At 41.8% G+C, this 23,068-nt stretch overlaps 1 protein-coding gene across 1 annotated transcript in view; it reads left to right on the top strand.

The window, feature by feature from the left end:
- The first annotated feature begins 1,958 nt into the window (after positions 1 to 1,958).
- Positions 1,959 to 23,068, top strand: part of adgrv1 (adhesion G protein-coupled receptor V1) — a 504,809-nt gene continuing 483,699 nt past the window's right edge. The window contains exons 1-3 of the mRNA XM_078213879.1: positions 1,959 to 2,141; positions 11,777 to 11,926; positions 19,003 to 19,098. Coding sequence (XP_078070005.1) covers positions 1,959 to 2,141; positions 11,777 to 11,926; positions 19,003 to 19,098 — 429 coding nt within the window. The remainder of the gene's footprint in view (positions 2,142 to 11,776; positions 11,927 to 19,002; positions 19,099 to 23,068) is intronic.

The raw sequence follows: 23,068 nt of genomic DNA, 5'->3' as shown, positions 1-23,068 counted from the left end.
GGACTGTGGGAGGAAACTGGGGCACCAGGAGGAATCCCATGAAGACACAGGGAGAAAGTGCAAACTCCACAAAGACAGTCACCCAAGACCAGAACTGAACCCGGGTCCCTGGCACTATGAGGCAGCAGTACCAACCATTGTGCCACCATGCCGCCATAATGGCTTTCAGTCCATTGCCGTAGTCGCAATTCTCCCTCAGTGTATTCAAACAGGCGCCAGAGTGTGGCAACTAGGGGATTTTCACAGTAACTTAATTGCAGTGTTAATGTAAGCCTACTTGTGACACTAATAAATGAAAAAGAACATAATGGTATAAGGACCAGGGAAGGGAATTTTGGACACTCTTGAGGTATGCTTGTTGGTTAGGAGGAAAAATAATTGGAGCAGATGTACTGACTCTGGTGGGGTAGGAAGGAGTGGAATAGAGGTAGAGTCATTCTATGGCATCTAACATGTGTGGCATTTAACATGTGTGGCTGTGGCAGAAGTGGATATCATGGGCAAAACTTTTCACATCCACAGTGATGTTGAAGAGTATGTCTGTTGGTGGTAATGCAGAGACTGTTGATAGAGCACGTGAAGGGATTCTAGACCAAAGTGATTTGGATAAATTGAGGTGGGAGCGACAGGCACTGAGCTAGGAAAGGAGCTTGGAGAGAAAAGAAAGATTAGAGATGGACTGGTGGAGGGGCAGAAGGTGGGGTTTTGCAAAGGAAACTGGCTCTGGTAGTTTTGATGGGGGAAAGGAGAAATTGATTACATCTATGAGATGCATTGCAGCATCTCATCAAACCTTCTTCGAGAGCAGCTTCTGAACTCATGACTCGAGAACCTAAAGGACAAGGGCCACAGACATTGGGGGAACACCACCACCTGCCAGTTCTCCTCCAAGCAACACACTATCCTGATTTGGAACGATATTTCTGTTCCTTCACTGTTGCTGGGCCATAGCCCTGGAACCCCCTCCCTAACAGCACTGTGGGTGTATCTAGTCCACATGGACTGCAGTGTTTTAAGAAAACAACTCACCACCATCTTCTGAAGGGAAATGCGGGATGTGCAATAGATGCTGACTTTGCCAGTGATCCCAATGAATAAAAGAAATTGGCAAGAATTAGACTAAGAAGTTGTTGGGTTGAAGCTAGGTTGAGGGGGCAGCTGATATTTCTCTTGGAGATGATGAAAGGTGTGGTTGAATTGCAGAGAAACGGGTTGTTAAAGGCATCATGGAGACAGAAACGCACAAGGATCCAGAGGTAGTGGAGTGAAAAGCTTCAACCTTGTAGACAAAAAATCTGTGAGCTCCTCAAATTTGGTGACAGAAGTGAAAGTGGAGGGATCTCCAGAAAAGGGGAGTTTTTAAAAATTCATTTGTGGGACATGGGCATTGCTGGCTGGCATTTATTGTCCATCCCTCATTTCCCTTGTTCAAAGGGCAGTTGGGAGTCAACCACATTGCTGTGACTCTGGAGTTACATGTAGGCCAGACCAGGTAAGGACGGCAGATTTCCTTCCCGAAAGGACATTAGTGAACCAGATGGGTTTTTCCAACAATCGACAGTGGTTTCATGGTGATCAGTAGATTCTTAATTTCAGATATTTTTTTATTGAATTCAAATTCCACTATCTGCCATGGCGGGATTCAAACCCAGATTCCCAGAACATTAGCTGAGTTTCCTGGATTAAAAGTCTAGCGACAATACCACTAAGCCATCGCCTCCCCCTGGGTGAGGGGATTAGTAATGAAAAGGAGGCATTGTATAGGCCAATGGAATTATCATAGAATAAATAAGAAGACCAATATTAAAAATAATGAGAGAACCTTTTTTCCCAAGTGTCTTACAAAATTATTTGGAGAAAATTCTCTATGAATCTAAAAATATCTACTTAAACAATTTGTGCATTGTCACTGATCCTAGTTTAAACTTGTATTCTTTCTCTCATTTCTCTTTATAGGAATGCCTGCTGTTTTCTTGGTGGCTGAACTTGTTTTGGTTCTTTGTGTCACTCTCACTTTCGGAAATACAGAAGTAAAATTTGCAGGTCAAACAAAGTTTGTGGTGAATGAAACAAGCACCTCAGTTATACGCCTGGTTATTGAAAGGACAGGAACACCAGCCAATGTCACAGCACTCTTACTGGTAAGGGACAGAGATTGTCTCGGCAATCCTGCTGTTGAATTGCGACAACTTGTTACGCTTTCACTCGACATTTTACACATTGTAAATACCTGAAGGGGAGATCTGCCATAAATTATATTTGAAGCACTGGGGCAAAATATAAAATTTATCTTAATGCTTAATGTTCTGGAGAGTTCTTCTATTTTAAAATGGAAATATCAGTTCTTAATATGATTATGGCAGTGTAGCAGGGTTAATTTTATTTGTTTTTCTAAACGATGTTGTCCAAAGAGATTGGATACAATAAGAGACAGTGACTGAATCTTGTATAATACGCTGTTTTAGAAGTAGGAACTAGGCTTCAGGGATGTGCAGCCCCAGAATAGTAGGAAATCGGGAGGCTAAAGGGAGGGAGGAAGGAACTTAAACAGTCATGGTCACTCGAGAAAAATATAATGGGAAAACTAATAGGGTGAAAAGCTAACAGGTCCCCTGCAGCCTAGGCTCTTGAAAGAAGTGGCTACAGACATATTGAATGCATTGGTTGCAATCTTCCAAAACTCTCTAGATTCTGGAAAGTTTCAGCGGATTGGAAAGTGTAACACTGCTATTCGAGAAAGGCCATGGATAAGGTGCCGCATAAAAGGCACCAGCAAAGAGCCCAAGTATTGGGCCTAATATATTAGCATGGAATGGCAAACTAACAGGAAATGGGGAGTGGCGATAAATGAATTATTTTCAGGCTGACAAACTGTAACCAGTGGAGTTCCATAGGGATCAGTGCTGGGGCCTCAACTATTCACAATTACTTGGATGAAGGATTTGAATGTAGGGCAGCCAAATTTGCTGATGGGATCTCAGTAAGAAAGCAAGTTGTGAGGAGGATACTGTGTGCTAGATTCTCACATTGTTGGGAAGACTCCATTGGTCTTTAGAAATGGTGGACAGGACCCAGAGGTGGAAGTCCAGTCCCAATTTCTGACAGGTCCAGCTTTTGCCAGTAGGAAAAAAGGGGCAGGATGTGATTCACACAGGCAGGAACCCTGAAATCAGCAGGGCCAATTGATCTGTTCAGTTTAAACAGACCATATTTTGGTTGTTGTAAACATCTTAACAATTGATGGAGTTGAAATAAATGCTCTTGAGATCTATTTAAGTGCCACAATTTCAAGTTTTAAAAAATGCCTTGCTCTTTAAACATTAAAAAAACAGGCTGGAACAGTCACTGCTGAGTAAAAAAAAATCTTGTGAACTGCTTTGATTTACTAGTTATCTGATGTAGGTTAGAAAGAAAATTAGCATTTGGTGTGCAGTTTCAATAGAGTTCTTTGCTGGCATTTCCCGAGAGGGCTATTATGTTGTATGTTTATTTAGTAGTGTCACAAGTAGGCTTACATTAACACTGCAATGAAGTTATTGTGAAAATCGCCTAGTTGCCACACTCTGGCACCTGTTCAGGCACACTGAGGGAGAATTTAGCATGGCCAATGCACCTAACCAGCACATCTTTTCGACTGTGGGAGGAAACCAAGTCATTATGAATGCTATCAAGTATGTATGAGTGAGAGCTATATCAGATTGTTTGTTTATATTTTGTGAAGCGTGAAGGCCAGAGGGCCTGTAATGCATCTAGGATGAAGTTTCAGAGAATGAACGTGGGCCTTTTAACCAGCTTGCCTTGGCACTCGCCCTCCCCTGTGACTGCCTACGCTCTGCCTCCAGGGTCAGCAGGAGGAATGTGGAGTTTAGGCCACGATCCGATCAACCATAGTCTTATTGCATCATTGAGCAGGCTCGAGCAGCCAAATGGCCTATTGTTGCTCCTATTTATTCTGTAAATTTTAGTGCCAATTCCCTACTGGAGGATTGTAGCACCCAACAGTCTGAATTGTGGTATTTGTCATCAGTATCATTGTTGCAGATAATTCTGGTCCAAATTTGCTCTTTTCATGGTTTTTCACCTTGGCCCTTAACATTTTAACTGATAACCAGTAAACAAGTAAGTAAGGGTAAGCTGCACTCAAAAGCATATTCCGCTTTACCATTTTACCAACAAATTCACCCAAGTTTAAATACATGTACGTATACCTTGCACAGGTGAAGATTGAGTGCGCAGGGAACAGAATGGTCTGCTTCCATGCCTATAATTTCTATGATTCTATGTCCAATGATGGTGTTTATTGCTCATGTTTTTAAGTAAAGTAAAGTTTATTTCTTAGTCACAAATAGGCTTACATTAACACTGCAATGAAGTTACTGTGAAAATCCCCTAGTCGCCATACTATAGCGCCTGTTTGGGTACACTGAGGGAGGATTTAGCATAGTCACTCCACCTAACCAGCATGTCTTTGAACTGTGGGAGGAAACCAGAGCACCCGGAGAAACAACTGCTGCCACCATGCCGCCCCATTATTTATTAATCAAAAATACAATTAGCTACAACTGGATTCCCAATTAGCTGTGAGTGGTTTAAACTAAATAAATACAAAAAAATGCTGCAAAAACTCATCCGCTCCGGCAACATATGTGAAGAGAGAAACAGAATTTAACTGGAGGGATTTTCCAGTTGCTCTCACCCCAAAACCAGAAAATCCCGCCCAAGGTCAATGGGCCTTTGCATAGTCCGCCCCCCAGCACCGCCCCCCCCCCCCCGCGCTACGATTCCTGTGGCGGGTAAGATGGGAAAATTCCCCCAACATTTCTGACCGTTCGACAGAATAGATGAAAGATCTCATGAAAGCACATTATCTAAAATGTTAGCTCTGTTTCTACATCCACAGATGCTGCCAGATCTGCCGAGTATTTCCAGCATTTCCTTGTTTTATTTTCAACAGCTGCAGTATTTCTGCTTCTGAATTATTAGCTGCAGTGGCTTGTGGCTGATGTAATGTACAATATTGCACTGAGGTCAATAATGACTGTGGTGACAGATGAGCAAGAGTTTGTGTGGAATGTGGGATTTTGGCAAGTTGGAATTTTAGAAAAATGTGAAGGGTAATAGAGAAGTCAGAGATAAGGCTAGCAGTGTCATTTATCATGGTTCCAGCAGCTTTGGGGTGATGTAAGTGTAGAGATAGGCTTAGGAGATAAAGTAGGTAATACTCATCATCGAGTTTGCAGTTAAACTCAGAGTTGGACAAGATACTAAAAACACTTGGGTTGTATCCCATGGGGCGAGTTCTAGTGGTGAATATCTGGGAAGGGAATTGGATTAGCATCTGGGGTCTCAATTCTCAGGCGGGGGCTAAACATGATGGTTTTAGTCCTGTCAGTGTTGGACTATCAGAAATTCTGGTCATTCACAGCTTCATATCAGACAGACAGAATTACAGCACTGCCAGATTGTTGTGTTTTTTTTTGGATTAACATTTGTAATGTAGTTCCTGTATATCTTACTTTCACAGATGTGATTGGCACCACATTTAATTTATTGTTCTCATAATTTTTATAAGTAAAATAAATAGCTGAAAACTGTATGGCAAAGTGCCATCACAGCAGTGTGCAAATGTGCTTCTAAGAAATTCATTTCAATCATGATTCTCTGCAGGATGTTTTGTTGGCACCGTGTTGTCTGTAGCCTGTGTCTTTTATTGTTGCTGAAGTAGTATAATTGATATGTTGATTTTAATCTGAACTAATGCAGTGTTCTGTGGTTTCAATGTTCCCTTGGGATTGCTAAGTAGCCCTAGATTTGGGGATAATTGACAGGTCAGGGGATATGCCTGGGGACAGCTATTATTCACAGAGCATTCTAAGTTTTAGTTTTGTATTCAATTGCTGCCAGAAGCTGGTGGAAGAAAGTTGTGTCTCTCTGTCTCTCTCTCCAGAGGCTTTCTTAAAGTCCCAAAACTGGGAGGCTCGGAAATTTGATCCAACATTCAAATGATCAATTCATATAGGAATTAAAAGCTGCAAATCCAGCATCATGTGAGCATACTCGCTTTAGTGCTAACTTAGTCTGGAGAAGGGTGTATGTTTATGGGAGTTGCTTTACATGGGAAAAACATAGATCGCTAACTGTTAAGAATTAGACTGTGTCATGTTCAAGTCTTGTAATCGGTAAAAGTTATGCTAATTTTTTGTTATATTGTAACTGTGTTCTTAAATCAACTTTGTTTGATAAAAGCTTCCTTGAATCATACCTGGAGTGAACCACCTTATGCTCACCCAAGCGAAAAGCAAATGTAAAACTTAGGGTCGAGGCTAACTTCACAAAACACCTTGGAGTTTCTGGCTTGGGTCATAACCCTGCATTCAATCACCTTCCTCTGGTGATTAATATGGTGATTTTCAACTTGAATTTTCTGGTTTGTTGGTTGGATTTGACCTTCCCATTGGCTTTGTGCTCTGACTTGTTTCCCATTTTAGGGTGGGGCGGGTGAGACATCAGGCCACCCACCCACCCATTGGCCTATTAAGGCCTTTAAGTGGCCAATTAGTGACCACTTAAGTGCCTCATTCCACCTCTGTCACTATTTATCCATGGCAAATGGGGAGGTCTTCACCAGCTGATAAGCCCGGCAGCTTTTACTTCAAGGATTGCAGTTGGATGACCGAAGGTTCTTCTTCAGCGGGGTCGGGGAAACAGGGAATAAGGTACCCTGTGAAATCCAGTTGTATGATTTATTAACAAGAGCTCTTTAAGGATCAAGATAAGTCTACTTACTGTTCATATACTTCCAAAACTCAAAACCAAGAATGTGATCAGAACAAGACAATAGAAAGATCTTATGTAATAACTATAATGCAGTTAAATATCTTAAGGTCCTTCACAGGAGTGTTATCAAATAAAATTTGACTGAACTCTAGAAGGAGATATTAGGGCCTATAACTAAAAGCTTTGTTAAAGAGGTTGGTTATAAGGAGCCTCTTAAAAGAGAAAAGAAAGGCTCAGTTTTAGGGAAAGAATTGCAATGCTTAGGGCTTTGGCAACTGAAGACAGTGCCACCAATGGTGGGGAATAAAAATCGGGGCCCCCCAGGGGGTTGGGCAGTGGGGCGTGCCCGCTGGGCATTGGCACCCTGGCAGTGCCAGCCTGTGCTTCCTGGCACTGCCCAAGGGGCAAAGTGCCAATGCCCAGGGGCACCTTGGCACTGCCCTTCGGGCATGGGGCAGTGCTGAGGGAATGGGGCATATGGGGGTGGGGTCTGATGGGGGAAGAACCTGCTGCGGGCTGGGCCCACTGCCATCCTGCATAGGGATCAGTGGGGGAAGCCAGGGGGCCAGCGATTGGGGCGGGCTGAGGTCAGCCTGGGGGGGGGGGGGTCGGGTGGTAGCAAATCAGTGGGGTGGGGGCTGGAGATTGCGGCAGGCCAGGAATGTTCGGGGAGCCAGTGATCGGGCAGTGGGGGGCGGAGAGACAGCGTTTAGTGGGTCGCGGGGCTGGCCAGCGGTTGAGCTGGCCAGCAATTGGGAGGCTATCAATGTGGGGCCACCGCGCATGCACCGATAGAATAGAATAGAATGGAACAGTACAGCACAGTACAGGCCCTTCGGCCTTTGATGTTGTGCCGAGCTTTGTCCAAAACCAAGATCTAGCTATCCCGCTCCCTATCATTCTGGTGTGCTCCATGTGCCTATCCAATAACCGCTTAAAAGTTCCTAAAGTGTCCGACTCCACTATCAAAGCAGGCAATCCATTCCACACCCCAACCACTCTCTGATCTCGGTACTGACAGATCAGCGCATGCGCAGTAGCTTCCTCAGCGCTATGCTGCCAGCCTCTCCAGGCCCCTCCCCCTGAAATTTAATGATATTCACGCTGGTGGCTTCTGCAGCGCAGAGTGTGAGAGATTGTTCTCTGAACTCCCACTGAAAAAACCAACGTGAATTACTCCAGTTTTCACGCAAATTCGACACTTAGAATATTTTTGGGAGAATTCCACCCAAAGAGTTCCATCCAACAAATTCTGTGACCACCTGAACAAATTGGAAAAGGAATTCAACAATTGATTTCAGGAGATAGACAAGATATAACAAATCATTATGTTTGTTTCAAATCCTTTTAGCGCACTCTCCTTTCCTTCTCTATGTACGGTATGCTTTGTTTATATAGTGCGCAAGAAACAATACCTTTCACTGTACAGGGGACAATAATAAATCAAATCAAAATGTTGGAGAACTGACAGCAAAATTTCAACAGGTGTTTGAAGAAAGCAGTGGATTTTACATGGAAATCATCACAGTGAAAAATGGCAGAGCTGAAAGCTCGGTCAAGGAGCAAAGACTTTTAGAGCTTTATAAACAGAGAGAAGTATCCTCTTCTGACATCATGAGCACTCAAGGTGAAGGCCTACTTTGGATATATATGGATCTTTTCCCAAGTGAAAATCAAGTCCAATATTGCATTCGACTCACAGATGCCCATCTCCTGAATTGTATGAAACTGGATATCTCAAACTATGACCGAGACTTCACAGCCCTCACACATTGTGCACAAGCACAGGTGTCATAGTGTATATTTTTGGGGGTTTTAGTAAAGTTGAATTTTTAAAAGTAGATTGTGTGCTGCATTTAGATTCTAAAAGTGATCTTGTGCTTAAAATGGTTAGAAACTATTGTAGTAATGGAAGTGATTCAAATGGCTCAACCACAGAACGTCACAAAATAAGCAAGCACTAAAAATTTAAATTTGTCATGTATTGTCCAAAGAAGGGCGGCACGGTACCACAGTGGTTAGCACTGCTGCTTCACAGCTCCAGGGACCTGGGTTCGATTCCCGGCTTGGGTCACTGTCTGTGTGGAGTTTGCACATTCTCCTTGTGTCTGCGTGGGTTTCCTCCGGGTGCTCCGGTTTCCTCCCACAGCCCAAAGATGTGCGGGTTAGGTTGATTGGCCATGCTAAAATTGCCCCTTAGTGTCCTGGGATGCGTAGATTAGAGGGACTAGCGGGTAAAATATGTAGGGATATGGGGGTAGGGCCTGGGTGGGATTGTGGTCGGTGCAGACTCGATGGGACGAATGGCCTCTTTCTGTACTGTAGGGTTTCTATGATTCTATGATTCTATGTGCGGGTTAGATGGATTGGCCGTGCTAAATTGCCCCTTAATGTTAGGGGGACTAACTAGGGTAAATGCATGGCGTTATGGGGATAGGGCTTGGGTGGGATTGTGGTCGGTGCAGACTCGATGGGTCGAATGGCCTCCTTCTGCACTGTAGGATTCCATTATAATCATCTAACAAGATCTAGTCCTGAAAAATTCTGTCAGTTCAGTTCAAGTGCAAATCCTTGCTTGAACTGTAGCATTTATGTAAACTGTTGACAGATTCAAGATGACATTCACTTGGACTGTTTGGGTGGGACATTTAACTTTTACAGGGCTTGAAACGGATCAGCCATTCTTTGTATATTCTGTCCAGATTTTATTTTCATTAACTTTGTTTCAAAGACAAAATGGACACCTGGCACATGTGAGCTAAGCTTTCCCTTGTTATTTATTCACATTTACGAAAACCCTGGTCATAAGAGACCAGAAGACCATAAGACATAGGAGCAGAATTAGGCCACTCGGCCCATCGAGTCTGCTCTGCCATTCAATCATGGCTGATTTTTTTTCTCATCCCCATTCTCCTGTCTTTCCCCCATAAGCCCTGACCCCCTTATTAATCAAGAACTTATCTGTCTCTGTCTTAAAGACACTCAATGACCTGGCCTCCAGAGCCTTCTGTGGCAAAGAGTTCCACAGATTCACCACTCTGGCTGAAGAAATTCCTCCTCATCTCTATTTTAAAAGGATCGTCCCTTTAGCCTGAGGTTGTACCCTCTGGTTTAGTTTTTCCTACTAGTGGAAACATCCTCTCCACATCCACTCCATCCAGTCCTCACAGTATCCTGTAAGTTTCAATAAGATCCCCCCTCATCCTTCTAAACTCCAATGAGTACAGACCCAGAGACCTCAACCGTTCCTCCTATGACAAGCTCTTCATTCCAGGGATCATTCTTGTGAACCTCCTGTGGACCCTTTCCAAGGCCAGCACACCCTTCCTTAGCTACAGGGCCCAAAACTGTTCACAATCCTCCAAACGGGGTCTGACCAGAACTTATACAGCCCCAGAAGTACATCCCTGCTCTTGTATTCTAACCCTCTCGACATGAATGCTAACTTTGCATTAGCCTTCCTAACTGCCGACTTGACCTGCACATTAACCTTAAGAGAATCTTGAACAATGACTCCCAAGTCCCTTTGTGTTTCTGATTTCCTAATTTAGAAGAGCACATATATACCCACTTGTACAGGATCATCTTTTTGATTCAAGAAATAAGCTTATTGAATTTCTGCCATAAAATAAGACAAAAATGAATATTTTAAATGATGAGAAAATTTCTTTCCAAATGTATGCAGAATTGTTTGTCATTTAAGTGCCGTGAAGATTGAATTTGAATGATATTTTTAATTGTTAGAGCAAATTCACAAAGCGATGGTAAATTATTTAGTGCCATTGGACCTTACTTAAAACAGTCATTTACTTTTGGCACTGTTGTGCCATGTTTTCAGTGTAAGGGATCAAATGACAAGTTTACAGTCGATAATACTGTATATGATATAGATTTATACATTTTATTTGCAAAAACCTTACATGTTAGGAAGAAACAGAAATATGGAAATTATTAGTTTGACCATTATAGATTATTATTTAGTTGGTGATTACTGCTCGTTATATTAACCAGCTGACACAACATTCCTGCAACCTATTCTAAAACTATTTGTCTATTATTCATTGTTCTATACTACTTATTGCTGTAATTTAAACTGGGGGTAAGATACACCTTTATGTGAATGATTACTCACTAATCCAGTTGAAGGTCAAGAATCATAATATAAGAAGGTTCCTATATTCATGGAGAAGTACCTATTAATATCCTCTCCATTACCAACTACTTCTATTTACATAAAATTGCCCACCTCTGTCATTGCCTCAGTTCATCTGCTAAAATCCTCATTCATGCCTTTGTTCCCTCGAGACACAATTATTCTAATGCTCTCCTGGCCTTGAACCTTTTGGAATTCTCTCCCTTAAGATCCTGTGAAGTGATGTTTTATCACCTTTAAAGTTGCAATATAAATTAAAGTTGTTGTTTCAAGAGGCGGCCCAATGGTATAATTGACATACTGTGGAGTTGTGTATGAGTTCATAATCACCAATACAGACTACTATTTTAGCTCCACCAACCAGTATTGCTCCGCAAAGGGAAAATTAAACGAATCCCAGATTGCACCATCCCGTTTCCAATCAAACTAAAAGAGTTAAAAATGCCTCTACATAACTTGTTGAAAGATTTTTTTTCTACAGCAGAACCAGTTACTGATAAAGTCTTCTGCAATATCTGCATCTGTTTTGTTAATCAGCCACATTATTTAATCTAATTTGAAATGAATAATTTCAATGATAGCAAGTAATATTGATGTAATTACAATCCTACCCTTTGTATTTGATGACATTTGAAGCGATAATTGTTTTTTTGAAAAAAAGGTCTTAAAGTTATGTTGAGTCGAACTTGCATAGCAATTGTTAATCTAATCATTTTTGGAAGCAAAGAAGTTAGATTTGGGTTAGCATTTCTGCACCTATCAGAGGTCCCTGAAAACATTCCTGAATGTGATTTTGAAAGCATACATAATGATACAAGCTCATGTATTCTTTACAAATCTTCTCAGCTTCAAGGGGAAGATACTGGCGATTTTGAGGACACATCTGCAGTAGCCCTATTACTGACAACAGAAACCAACAAAACCGTGTATGTTGCAGTTAAGGATGATGATTTTCCAGAAGCAGATGAAACTTTTGTATTTTGCCTAAGGCTGCAGGTAACTTTATTTTCTTATTAAATCCTTTTCAAGTTAATTGGGACAATTTCACACGAGGTCAAATACTTCATAAAATATCCACCATGTATTTAAGCTGTAAGTATTACAGGTGCAAACAAGTTAGCATGATTTAGTAAGAGTAAGTGAGTGCCAGTGATGCATATCATTGTTGCAAAAATTAATTTGTTCTCTCAGTGTATGCAGTTTACATTTTGATTTTGAAATGAACAAACAAAAATTGATTAAATTGGAAAGTAAAAACAAGAATATTAGAAATGATCAGAGGGCCCTCACCAAATACATTAGTCTTTATGAGTGGAATCCTCTGCACTTGTCTCTGCCACAACAGTGGGACCATTTGCAGGTCAAGAACACAATTTACTAATTGGTGAGCTTTGCCAAGACCCTGGGCAAAACTTCCCCACAATTTGTCAGACCAATGTGTATCTCTCCAGATGCACAGCCAAGTTTTCAGACCAGATCTTGAGCCACTCTGGAAATATGCTTAGAATATACTTTGCACATTCAGTCATTCCTCTGTTTACAGACAACTGACATCCCCATTCCAACAACAAACAGCCACGCTCACCCACAGCTTATTGCCTCTCACACCCATGCCTCAGAGTCACACGTGGGGAGGATGTGGTGTTCGGGTGGCACCTTGATGGGGCACCCCACAATTTGACTTGCACAACATTCTTCTCCATCGTGCTTCTTGGAACAATACTCTTTGCACTTTGCATGCGCATTTCCCGCACTAGGAAAAGGAGTCTTGTTTCAGGAGGCTGCAGGTATCAGCTGCGACTTGTCTAAGAGCCTGAGTATCGATGCATGTACATGTCACGAGAGTTGATCATCTGCCTGTGGATGTGTTGGCTGTCTCGCTTCCTTCCAGGTGAATCTTGACGCCCATCCCATTTACTATGTGGCGGGATGCATGATTGAAGAGGTGGCAGCTGGTGGAGCTTCTGGTGTTGCTTATGTGACTGGAGATTGTGGTGTGGACTCTGATCCTGCCCCCCACGGAGTTGCAAATTGGAGCTCTATAAACTGCTCCCACGGCGTGGCAGCAGAAAAGTACAGCTGGAAGGGACTGATGTTTTAGACAGGTGAAGAGCCTCCATAAAATTGACAATCACTTGTCAAACAGTGCTGGAATTCTCTGAAAGAAGAAGTGCTTTGAATGGTAGCCTTTCATCTGTTCAACAAATGCTGCCTAGTTGTGGAAACCCATCTAATGTTAGTTGTTATGTTCTGAGTCTTGCAAGCAAAGCTAGTTGACTACGGTCTGTACTCTGTCTATTGCAAACAGCCAAAAATGTCCAACATAGTACAATTTCCACCGGGTGGTTCGGTGCGATCCTGTTCGCAATCCACTCACACTTAGATATTTCTTTGGAGGTTGCGGTGATTTGCACCATGAATGAGATGTGTGGGACCTAAAGACGCTTGCAAAGCTGGCTCCTCAGAGATTGGAGCACTCTTTGTAAGGGTTGGTACTGCCAGGGCACAGTGCCAGGGCACAGTCCAGCCATGTCCCTGACCACCCAAGGGCTACAATGGCCTCTGAGCCCCCCGGCATGGTCATCACATCTGGTCTCCATTTTTGGAGGCCAGCAGTGATTCCTGTTGGCTTCATGTTATGCTGGCGGGTGGGAGAATTAAAGGAGCTGGATGAATTTGGCTTAAAGCCGATTCTGAACATTTAAATTAGAATTTAAGTATGCTAACCTGGGGACATGAACCAGGTTCCATCGCTGGTCGGGGGTGGAGAGAATCTCAAAATGAGATTGCCCATTACAATTCCTGTAACGGCCCCTCTGTGAAAGTATCCAGCCCTGATGGGAATTCAACCTGCCCAAGCAGGGCCAGAGAATCAACCCCCATGCAGTTTGGTACAATCCACCAGTAATTGGGTTGTTCAGCACACGTACTCAGCATCGCTCCGGCACTGAAGTTCATATACCACATTATTCTTTTATTTATAGAGTCATAGAGGTTTACAGCATGGGAACAGTCCCTTTGGCCCAACTTGTCATGCCGCCCTTTTTTTTAACCCCTAAACTAGTCCCAATTGCCTGCGTTTGGCCCATGTCCCTCTATACCCATCTTACCCATGTAACTGTCTCAACGCTTTTTAAAAGACAAAATTGTACCCGCCTCTACTACTACTTCTGGCAGCTTGTTCCAGACACTCACCACCCCCTGTGAAAAAATTGCCCCTCTGGACCCTTTTGTATCTCTCCCCTCTCACCTTAAACCTCTGCCCTCTAGTTTTAGACTCCCTTACCCCTGGGAAATGATATTGACTGGCTAATCTATGCCCATCATTATTTTATAGACCTCGATAAGATCACCCCGAAGCCTCCTATGCTCCAGAGAAAAACGTCCCAGTCTATTCAGTCTCTCCTTATAACTCAAACCATCAAATCCCGGTAGCATCCTTGTAAATCTTTTCTGCACTCTTTCTAGTTTAATAACATCCATTCTATAATAGGGTGACCAGACTGTACACAGCATTCCAAGTGTGGCCTTACTAATGTTCTGTACAACTTCAACAAGATGTCCTAACTCCTGCGTTCAATGTTCTGACCAATGAAACCAAGTATGCCGAATGCCTTCTTCACCACTCTATCCACCTGTTTCTCCACTTTCAAGGAGCTATGAACCTGTATCCCGAGATCCCTTTATTCTATAACTCTCCCCAACATCCCACCATTAACTGAGTAAGTCCTGTTCTGGTTTGATCTACCAAAATGAGTCACCTCGCATTTATCCAAATTAAACTCCATCTGCCATTCGTCAGCCCACTGGCCCAATTGATCAAGATCTTGTTGCAATCCTAGATAACTTTCCTCACTGTCCACTATGCCGCCAATCTTGGTGTCATCTGCAAACTTACTAGCCATACCTATTGAATTCTCATCCAAATCATTAATATAAATGACAAATAACAGTGGACCTAGCACCAATCCCTGAGGCACACTGCTGGTCACAGGCCTCCAGTTTGAAAAACAACCCTCTACAACCACCCTCTGTCTTCTGTCATCAAACCAATTTTGTATCTATTTGGCTACCTCACCCTGGATCCCGTGAGATTTAACCTTATGCAACAACCTACCATCTGGTATCTTGTCAAAGGCCTTGCGAAAGTCCATGTAGACAACATCAACTGCACTGCCCTCATCTACCTTCTTGGTTACCCCTTCAAAAAATTCAATCAAATTTATGGTACATGATTTTCCACTCACAAAGCCATGCTGACTGTCCCTAAACAGCCCTTGCTTCTCTAAATGCCTGTGGATCCTGTTTCTCAAAATCGAACAATTTACCCACCACAGATGTGAGGCTCACTGGCCTGTAGTTCCCAGGCTTTTCCCTGCAGCCCTTCTTAAACAAAGGCACAACATTTGCCACCCTCCAATCTTCAGCCACCTCACCTGTGACTATCGATGATTCAAATATCTCTGCTGGGGGACCTGGAATTTCCTCCCTAGCCTCCCACAATGTCCTGGGATACACTTCATCAGGTCCCAGGGATTTATCTACCTTGATGCGTTTTAAGACTTCCAGCACCTCCTTCTTTGTTATACATACACTCCTCAAGATATCACTATTTATTTCCTCCAAGTTCCCTAACATCCATGCTTTTCTCAACAGTGAATACTGATGAGAAATATTCATTTACGATCTCACCCATCTCTTGTGGATCTGCATGTAGATGACCTTGTTGATCCTTAAGAGGTTCTACTCTCTCCCTAGTTACTCTTATGTATTTGTTGAAGCTCTTTGGATTTTCCTTTGCCTCATCTGCCAAAACAATCTCATGTCCCCTTTTTGCCCTACTGATTTCTCTCTTAACCCTACATCTGCCATACTCTTCAAGGGATCCCAGCTGCCTATGCATTCATATGCCTCCTCCTTCTTCTTGACCAGGGCCTCAATATCCTGAGTCATCCAGGGTTCCCTACTTCTACCAGCCTTGCTCTTCACTCTAAGAGGAATGTGCTTACCCTGAACCCTGGTTCACACTTTTGAAAGCCTCCCACTTATCAGGTAGGAAGAATGTCTTTTTAGCTTGATGGTTGCATCCTGTTAGTGGAAAATAACACTCGTGTTGTTATTGCATAGTGACAGCATGAAACTACTATTGCTCAAATTCTACACCCTTTCAGGATATATTTGAGATAGACTGGGCACGTTTCAAGTCTGAAAGTGCAGCCTTAGGCTCATTCATGAGTGTGTGAGATATACAACGAGCAATTATCTTATCAGGATAACCCTTATTCCACAAATTGGATTTGACGTGCTCTCTTTTGGCATTAAGCTGGAATGGTGGGCAAACATTTCTGAGGTTGCTGATAAGGGCAATAGCATGTTGAGTTGTCAGACCTCAATGTGTATATTGACCAGTGAAGGGATACTTGTAGAACATAGTAGTACATAACCCATTCATGGATTTCACAGTGTTCAAGCACTTCAATATAAGCTGCCAACATTTACTGCTTATATGGTTATTGTGGATCACATAGGTGTCCACTATTTTTCACATGCTACAGCTGCAACACATCATCAACATGCCACACCTATTGTATTTTATTTAATTAGGGTTTCAAAATTTGAAATCTCACTCAATGAATATTTGTACAGTAATTATACTAGTCAAGTTATAAATTTAATACTTTACTTGTATCTATCTGGTTCTAATTTAAACCACAGCTCCAGTTTGGAGGAAGAGAGTGTAGAATTCACCAACCAGTCACTTACCTGCTCATTTAATCAATGTCCGAAGCTATTGAAAATATGTGAAGCTATTATTATAGGGCTAAACGGCACAGATTCAAAATGATTGGCAAAAGGAGTAATATGGATGTGAGGAAAAGAGTTTTTCATCCAGGGTGTGGTTGGAGTCTGGAACAAACTTCCTGAGAGTTTGGAAAGGAATTGGATTGCTATATGAAAAGAAAGAATGTGCAAGGTTACGCGGATAAGGCAGGGCTGTGGGACTCGGTCGAATGCTCTTTCAGAGAGCCAGTACAATCTCGATGAATCAAGTGGTCTTCCTCTGCACTGTAAAGCTTCTGTGAGTCTGTGATCTCTGTTTTAAATGATCATTTTCTTCATTATTATTATTCTATTGTGTTCTGAGAATTTAAAAACTCATTCACTTTAATCTGCCAGCCTAAATCTAATTTAAATTACAACTGCAGGTACTTCAAAGCAGAGGCTAATTCATTCATGATCGAGGTAAAAATTGAATAATGTGCTGTGTGAACAGTAAGATGCTAAGGACATTGCTATGGAAACTGCTCATAATAGACTCCTGTGTGGGGCGTATGAAGTTCTGACTTAAGATCAGAAGTGATTGTGAGTTGGAAACTGTGTGGAGCCACAATATTTATCACATTTCTTTTAGAGCTTCAGAAAATATTGAGTACTTAGGAGTGAATAATACAAACATCAGAGCTTTAACACTGCATCCAGTTGAGCACAGGCTGAATGAATCAGAATAGTTTACCATTGGTAATTTGGAGAAAAGAGTAAAATTAAACATTTGGCTATTTTTTTCTGTGTCCTTTACTGATATCGATGTCCTTTTTAATGCGCATGTTAAAATCAGTGATTCCAACAGTCCGCAAAATATTTTATGAAATTGAGGATTTTGATGTTCGTATGCTTAATTAAACTGCACTTAAACGTTATTCTTTATGCAAAAATCAATATATCAGACATCTCTAGATTCCATTTTTTTGTTATGCAGATATTTCAATTTTAAAAAATTTTGTGGTGTTTAAAGTTGCTTCAAATTAACATAGTTTAAATGTAAAAACGTTCCAACTTTTGAAACGTTTAATTCTGATTTGCAATATTTTAATTGTAATTTTTGCCATATAAACTTTTTATCAGCGCATTGTGATTCATTATTCCTACCTCTAATTCTTGTGAACTTGTGCACCACATTCATTTTCTAAGAAGCTAAAAGCTACCTTCCATGGTTTTTGGACACCTCTGTATCTTTTAATGTCCAGCATCTAAAATTTACTGTAGATTTCAAATATTCATCTGATAAATAAGAACAGAATAGTTTTTCTTCTATAATCTAATTAATTTACTTTCTATTGTGTAGATGCAAATAATGTCTCACCCATGAAAACAAATTTTGATTATGAAGCCTTATTAATTCTCACTGCAGCATTGAAATGTTTCTTGTTAAATTTTTGCTTGGGTTCAATGTGAAGTATGATAATCAATAAGAATTTTAGAACAGTTTTCACAGACAGCTTTAGTTAACACAATTCTGTACGTTACACTGATACATCCAGTTAAAAGAAAGACGTGTTCGATGCATTTATCTTCCCACAACCATTCATTTCACTGCATGAATCAAATTGGGGGGACCTTTGACCTGGAGCTGGGTATAGAATTCAGCTTTTTAACATTTAAGTCAAAGGATAATGTATAAAGGCAAAGGACTGAAAGGAAACTTTATTTTCAAATAGAACTGCATACTTTATACCTAGTTTCTTATTGCTATGGTGTCATTAACAGGTTGTCAAACCATGATAAATGAGTTTTGAAAGACCCCTTTATTAACATGGAGTCTTAATTAATCTGAGGTGCCCAAAGAATTTCTTTTCTGTAAAAGTTACAGATCATGACCAATTTACATTCTTGAACAAAACTGTGATATATCTGGTAATTACAGGAGGGTCCAGAAACTATGGGATCAAAACAGTTTTTGCAAATGTATTTTTAGTTTTGACTATTAATTTTGCACCGTATGCTCCATAAATTAAGTTGGAAGTTGGAAGTGTGCTTTAGGCTGATGGTGTTTTACAGCCATTGTCATTGGGATTGTGCAATTTCCCTTATGTTTAACCGTTGATTAAAGTTTTTGAAGACAAGCAAACACAATTATTATATACATAAAAACCTGTCTATCTAAAAACAGCCCTCCATAACCAATCCAACTGGAACTATGCATTCAAAACCTATATATAAAAAACAAACAACCATTAGACCTGTGACAAAATATTTTATTTAACGACAGTACTGCATTTTTCTGTTAACTGTAGGGTACTTCTGCAGATGTGAAGCTTGGAATTCCCAATAATGCCACAATAACTATTCTGTCGAATGATAATGCGTTTGGAATTATATCTTTCAATATGGTAAGAATCTTTGTCCAGTAGTGTAATTGTTTAGGATATCTGGGATGTTTATGTTGTGGAAAATTCAGGGATGGAAAGTTGTAGAGAACATGGACCTGAACTCCTTAAATATATTCACAGCAAGGGACAGGGGGAGGCAGCCTTCAGCAATGTGACATTTTTAGATTGTTCTTATTATTTTTTAATTTTATAGTACAGCATAATGGCATATTTCTTAACAGTCTCTGTTGGGCACACCCAGAATAATAAAGCACTTTTAATTCTAAAGGTGCTGGAGCAGAAGCTTGATGATGTTGAAGAAATCAACATTGAGCGATATGTGAACAATACTTAGCTGAAAGAGCAGGGACAAGAAAGTGAAATTAAAATTCCAAAAAAAAAATGTCAAAGGGTCCTTCAACTGAGCTGTGCCAAAACAGGACAATAAAATAAGTGATCACAGCAATTTTGTTGCGATGCATTTTTAATGTTCTTTTACAATCCTGTTGCACAATACTGTGGAAATGACATCTGACCTACAGGGTGTTTTGCTATGTTAAATGTGGTATAAAATGTAAGCTGTTTGTGAAGTTGAATTGTACTAAAAATCGGAATAGATGGGAGTTTATGCCCTTCTGCTTTACAGTCATGCCAGCTTTCTCAACTAACTAAAGTTTTTCACACAGAGGGGCACCATGATGGCACAGTGGTTAGCACTGCTGCTTCACAGCGCCAGGGACTCGGGTTCAATTCCAGCCTTGGGTCACTGCCTGTGTGGAGTTTGCACATTCTCCCCGTGTCTGCGTCAGTTTCCTCCAGGTGCTCCGGTTTCCTCCCACAGTCAAAACATGTGCGGATTAGGTTGATTGACCATGCTAAATTGACCCAAGTGTCAGGGGGATTAACAGGGTAAATATGAGGACTTAAGGAAATAGGGCCTGAATGGGATTGTGTTTTTGACTCGATGGGCTGAATGGCCTCCTTCTGCACTGTAGGGGTTCTATGGTGGGTGCCTGGATTGCACTGCCAGTGGAAGTGGTGGAAGCAGGCATGTTAGCAACATTCATGACGTATCTGGATAGACACATGAATGGAAGGTGAACAGAGGGATAGTAACTGCATATGGGCAATAAGTAATGGGTCTAAATAAGGATTCGGAGTTGGCACAGGTTTGGTGGGCTGAAGGGCCTGTTCCTGTGCTGTATTGTTCTTACATTAATGAATGGTCATGTATAATCCTTCATACTCCGTGTTTCAAATGATTCCATGATGGAGTTTCATGGTTGACCAGCAGCATAATCTCTGAGCATAGTGGATTGCAGTGTCCAAAATAATTTTGCAGCTCCAGACACCACCCAGTGCCCCTCATGGGGTTGATGTAATTTCGATAAAACCGCTTGGAAAGCAGAAAATAATTAACCATGGGATGAGTATGCCCCCCCCCCATTAGAAGAATGTCTGAGCTTGTGAAAGTGGAACTGGCTAATAATATTTTACTAATAAAATGAACTACTTGTATCTCTATTACACCTACTTGGTGTTCAATAAGGACCTGTCAGCTCAGGAGCTGTATTGTTCTCATTTAAAAGAGAATTTTTCAGAACACTAAACAAGATGGAAAGTGTGGGTTCCACATGGGAGAAGGCGCTGGAGGTTTAAGCATTTAAAGACACGGATGGAGATGCCAAAGGGAGGTAACGTTTGGAGGGAATTTCAGCATGCAGGAACATGATAGTTAAAGAACTTTAATTGATGGAGTTGGGGAGTGAGGGGTGGGGGTGAAAACGGTGAGGAATGTTGGTTGATGTGCATAGTTTACCTTTTCTCTAACAGTCGCTTATGGGCAAGATTCTCTGATCTTGTTCACCCCGCCCTCACTGCCAGCGAGAAAGGAGAATTTGGCACTCAGCCAAAACTCCATTCACTGCATCAGCACTGGAGAATCCCAGCAGCGGCCGAGGTCGGAGGTTTCCAGTGTATATGTTTCTCTTTTACTTAAAAAAAAATGCATTTTGCCTCTTTACTTTTTCTATTAATTTGGAAAAACTCAATCCTTTTACATTATGAGGGGATATTCCATTGTATATGTGAATCAATGCAAAGACCCCATTAACGTATAACAGGAATTTTTGAACATGCTCAATGACATTTTCATTGAAGTGAACAGAGTGCTAAAGGTGGGTCAGTGTAATAACTTCAAGTCGAATCTTTTGAGGGTTACAATAGAAAATATAATAAAACTACTAAGAATACTAAAAGACAAATTTATAACTAAATTTAATCAGATTAGTGTGAAATATTTAAGTTTCAAAGTACTTCAGGATCATTGGCCGGAATTCTCCCATCCCACCTGCCTCTGAAATTTTAGCGGGCGCATTGCGGACAGTGTGAAACCCCATTGACAGTCGGGCGTGAATTTCTGGGTTTTAGACCGGTGCGGCTGGAGAATTCCGCCCATAATCTTTAGTTTGTACTCTTGAAGACAAACAAAATGGTGAATGAAGAATTAAGACGTTTTCAGCAAGTGTTTTTAATAATTTGATTGGCTTGCATTGTTCGCTCTCTCCTTGGTAAAAATTTGCAACTTCCATGAATAAATTGAAGTAGCGAAAGTGCTTTTGCGTATAAAGCAATTCGCTGGAAGAAATTTGCATAGAGCCCTAACAGAACTGGGGAAACCTGAATATGAGCACATTTGCAGCACACACGGGGGAAAAAAACATTGAGATGGACTACCAGAATGTGAGAGCATTTTGCATTAGTATAATGTGTAAGCTTTCAGTGAGTTTTGTGGAATATGGAATTATTAGGAGGGGTTGTCAGGATCTGAAAACATTAAAAATGGTCTCTTGAAGATCCAGGTGGAACGTGATTGGGATGTGATGTTTCATGAATTCAATGGGAATTTGGGAACATTCATTATGGAGTTATGGGTCTCAGGTGGTTGCTGAGGGAGTGGGGTGTTGTTCCAAAATATGGGATGAAGTGGTGGGGGAGCGGGGAATGGGTATCTGTGGATCTGGGAAATTTGTTGAGCAGAGTCTTGGGATATGCGAGCTTGGAATCATGCTTGTAACACATTTGGGGCAACGGACAGTGACAGGCCTTCTCCATCCATTCCACCACCCCGGACATTTTCACCAAGGTGCCGATCATGTTCCCTTGCACAAAGTTGGAAACGCACTCTGTCGTTCAATATGCTTAGTGCCTCAAGACTATGTGGGGAATCTTACCTAAAAATATCAGTGTTGGTTCCGGTTCTCCAGAGAAACACGCCGATTTTTTCTCTGGATCTTACCACACTTTGCCACAAAAAACAGGTAGGCGTGATTCACACTGTCGTGTAGAGGGGCGGGGCCTCAACACGCTGTCAAAGGTCGGCTGCACTGAGATCGGGGCGCCATGTTTAAAGGATGGCCTGATCAGACCAAACAATGACCTCATCCCCCACCCCACCATGGGGATGTCAAGGGCTCCCCTCCATGCCTCCCTCCTCTGGATCAGAGCTGCCCCCCCCCCCCCCCCCCCCCCCCCCATCCCCCCCCACCCCCGCCAGCAATTGGAACTGGCATTTGAAATGCATGTCACCGGCGAGGGGAGGCAAAAATCAGAAGTTGCGATCTCGTCGGCAAGATCCATGATTTTCGGGGTTTTACCGAATCTTGAGACCCCGCCACTATTTCTGCCGACGGCAAGAGTGGGCTCAAGATTGCCCCCTGTCTGTCAGACTTTGGCCATAATTTGTTGGCGGATATGGGACGGGGGAATTGCTGGTTATTATGTTTGAATTGTTGGTGGGGAGAAGATCAGGTTGTAGCCCCAGAGACGTAAGAATAGGAGAATGTTAGGGAGGAGAGGGATATTTATATTTTTATTTATTAGTGTCACAAGTAGGCTTACATTAAAACTGCAGTGGAGTTACTGTGAAAATCCCCATAGTTGCCACTCTCCGGTGCCTGTTCGGGTACACTGAGGGAGAATTTAGCATGGC

The sequence above is a fragment of the Mustelus asterias genome, chromosome 6 (assembly GCF_964213995.1).
Source record: "Mustelus asterias chromosome 6, sMusAst1.hap1.1, whole genome shotgun sequence".
NCBI lineage: Eukaryota > Metazoa > Chordata > Chondrichthyes > Carcharhiniformes > Triakidae > Mustelus > Mustelus asterias.
This window is presented reverse-complemented; position numbering and strand designations above follow the sequence as displayed.